This window comes from Frankliniella occidentalis, unplaced genomic scaffold (assembly GCF_000697945.3).
Source record: "Frankliniella occidentalis isolate FOCC.00 unplaced genomic scaffold, Focc_3.1 Scaffold35, whole genome shotgun sequence".
Taxonomy (NCBI): domain Eukaryota; kingdom Metazoa; phylum Arthropoda; class Insecta; order Thysanoptera; family Thripidae; genus Frankliniella; species Frankliniella occidentalis.
The window spans coordinates 1,707,597-1,709,207 of NW_026267165.1; the positions used below are offsets into that span (position 1 = coordinate 1,707,597).

Here is a 1,611-nt window from a genome sequence, read left to right on the forward strand (position 1 = left end):
GCCGCACTGCGAAGCAGGCTTACCCTCATGCCGGAGCCCTCCTTGATGAGGTGCCTCGTCTGCTGCTGGCGCTGCAGGACGCAGTACTCTGCAAAGATAACGATCCAGTTAGTCGTCGATCGGCGCTTGGGGATGGGTATAAGGTACAAGGTGGGGTTCTACTCACTCGGCGGCTCCGTCGAGGTGGTCGGCCGGGGCGTAGTCGTGGTGGTCGTCGTTGTGGTGGTCGTCGTGGTGGTCGTCGTGGACGTCGTGGTGCTCGGCGTGGTGCTGGTCGTGGTGGTGGTGGGCGTGGTGGCGAGCGCCGTGCTGGGTGGCGGCGTGGTGGTGGTCGTCGTGGTGGACGTGGTGGTGGTACTGCTGGGCGCGGGCGGCGCTGCGGCGGCCGCGGCCGTGGCGGCGACCGTCGTGGTGGGCGCGCTCGTGCTGGTCGTCGTGGCCTCGGCCGCGGCCGCCACGGTTGGCGGCGGCGGGGTGGCGGGCGCGGCGGGCGGCTGCGCCTGGTTGTACTCGGCGGGCGGCTGCGTGTGCCGGTGGTGGCCGTTGCCGTGGTGGGCGCGGTGCGAGTGGCCGTTGCCGTTGCCGTTGATGACGTTACTGGCCTCGGTGACGACGCGGTAGCGCACGGCGGGCGTCGTGTTGACCACCACGGTGGACAGCGCCGTGGTGGGCGGCAGGGTGCCCCACACGACGCTGCCGCCGCGCTCGGCCGCCAGCAGCTGCATGTGGTACTCCTGTTTGGCCTCCTCCACGCACGGGTTGATCCAGAGCAGCCGCTGCCAGCCCAGGCAGTCGTACAGCTGCATGGTGTCCGTGCCGCGGCACGCGCAGTTCATCTTGAGCGGCGTGCCCATGATGCCGAGCATGGCGATGCGGCAGTCCTCCACGGGCCCCGCGCACCGCTTGATGAGCGAGTCCACGGCGCACGCCTGCACGTAGCGCTCCAGCTTGGTGCGGCACGTGCGGTCCTCCTTGCACTTCTCCGGCAGCGTGTGGCACGCCGGCAGCCGGCCGTCCTCGGTGCGCTGCGCGCAGATGGGGTGCAGCTTGTACTCGGCGCTCTTGCACTCGCCGTTGCGCTCGGATTTCCTGCGAGACAGAAGCGCAGAGAAACGCACGTTTAGTTTTATACGACAGAGAAGCAAGGTGAACCGCGTACCACGCAGCTGAAAAAAACCCTAGTACAGTACAGTATGACTACGAAATCCCATATCCAACGGGATTCCTCAACCACCTTAGCAGGAAAGAAGGAAAGAACAACAACACAAATAACAATTCAAGACGAGCATAAAGATAATGTGCCTAAAATGTTGTAAACAATTCATGACAGGGCGGGTTCGCATAAAAAGAAACACGGGTCGTTATATCGCTCACGACAGCCACTTGGTGGGCGAATAACACGATCGTTGCGGATGCAGGGGGAGGAGCGAGCTTCTGCGGGGCGATCTCCTGGAGCTCCTGGATAGCTCCACTGGCGGCGGCCGCCACGATCCGTTACATGAAGGTAGCATTGTGGAACGCCTCCTCTGTCCCGAAGCACGGCGCTTTATCGCTGCGTGAAGATTACAAACCACGTTACTGGTATTGAATTACCTTGGGCGAGGGAGAGAG

General features: G+C 63.7%; 1 protein-coding gene across 2 annotated transcripts in view; it reads right to left on the minus strand.

Annotated features, from left to right (window-relative positions):
* Positions 1 to 1,611, minus strand: part of LOC113212487 (uncharacterized) — a 215,068-nt gene that overhangs the window by 11,142 nt on the left and 202,315 nt on the right. For both annotated transcript variants that reach the window (XM_052266156.1, XM_052266155.1), the window contains exons 7-8: positions 167 to 1,089; positions 24 to 88 (exon numbers count right to left, since the gene is read on the minus strand). In XM_052266156.1, coding sequence (XP_052122116.1) covers positions 24 to 88; positions 167 to 1,089 — 988 coding nt within the window. The remainder of the gene's footprint in view (positions 1 to 23; positions 89 to 166; positions 1,090 to 1,611) is intronic.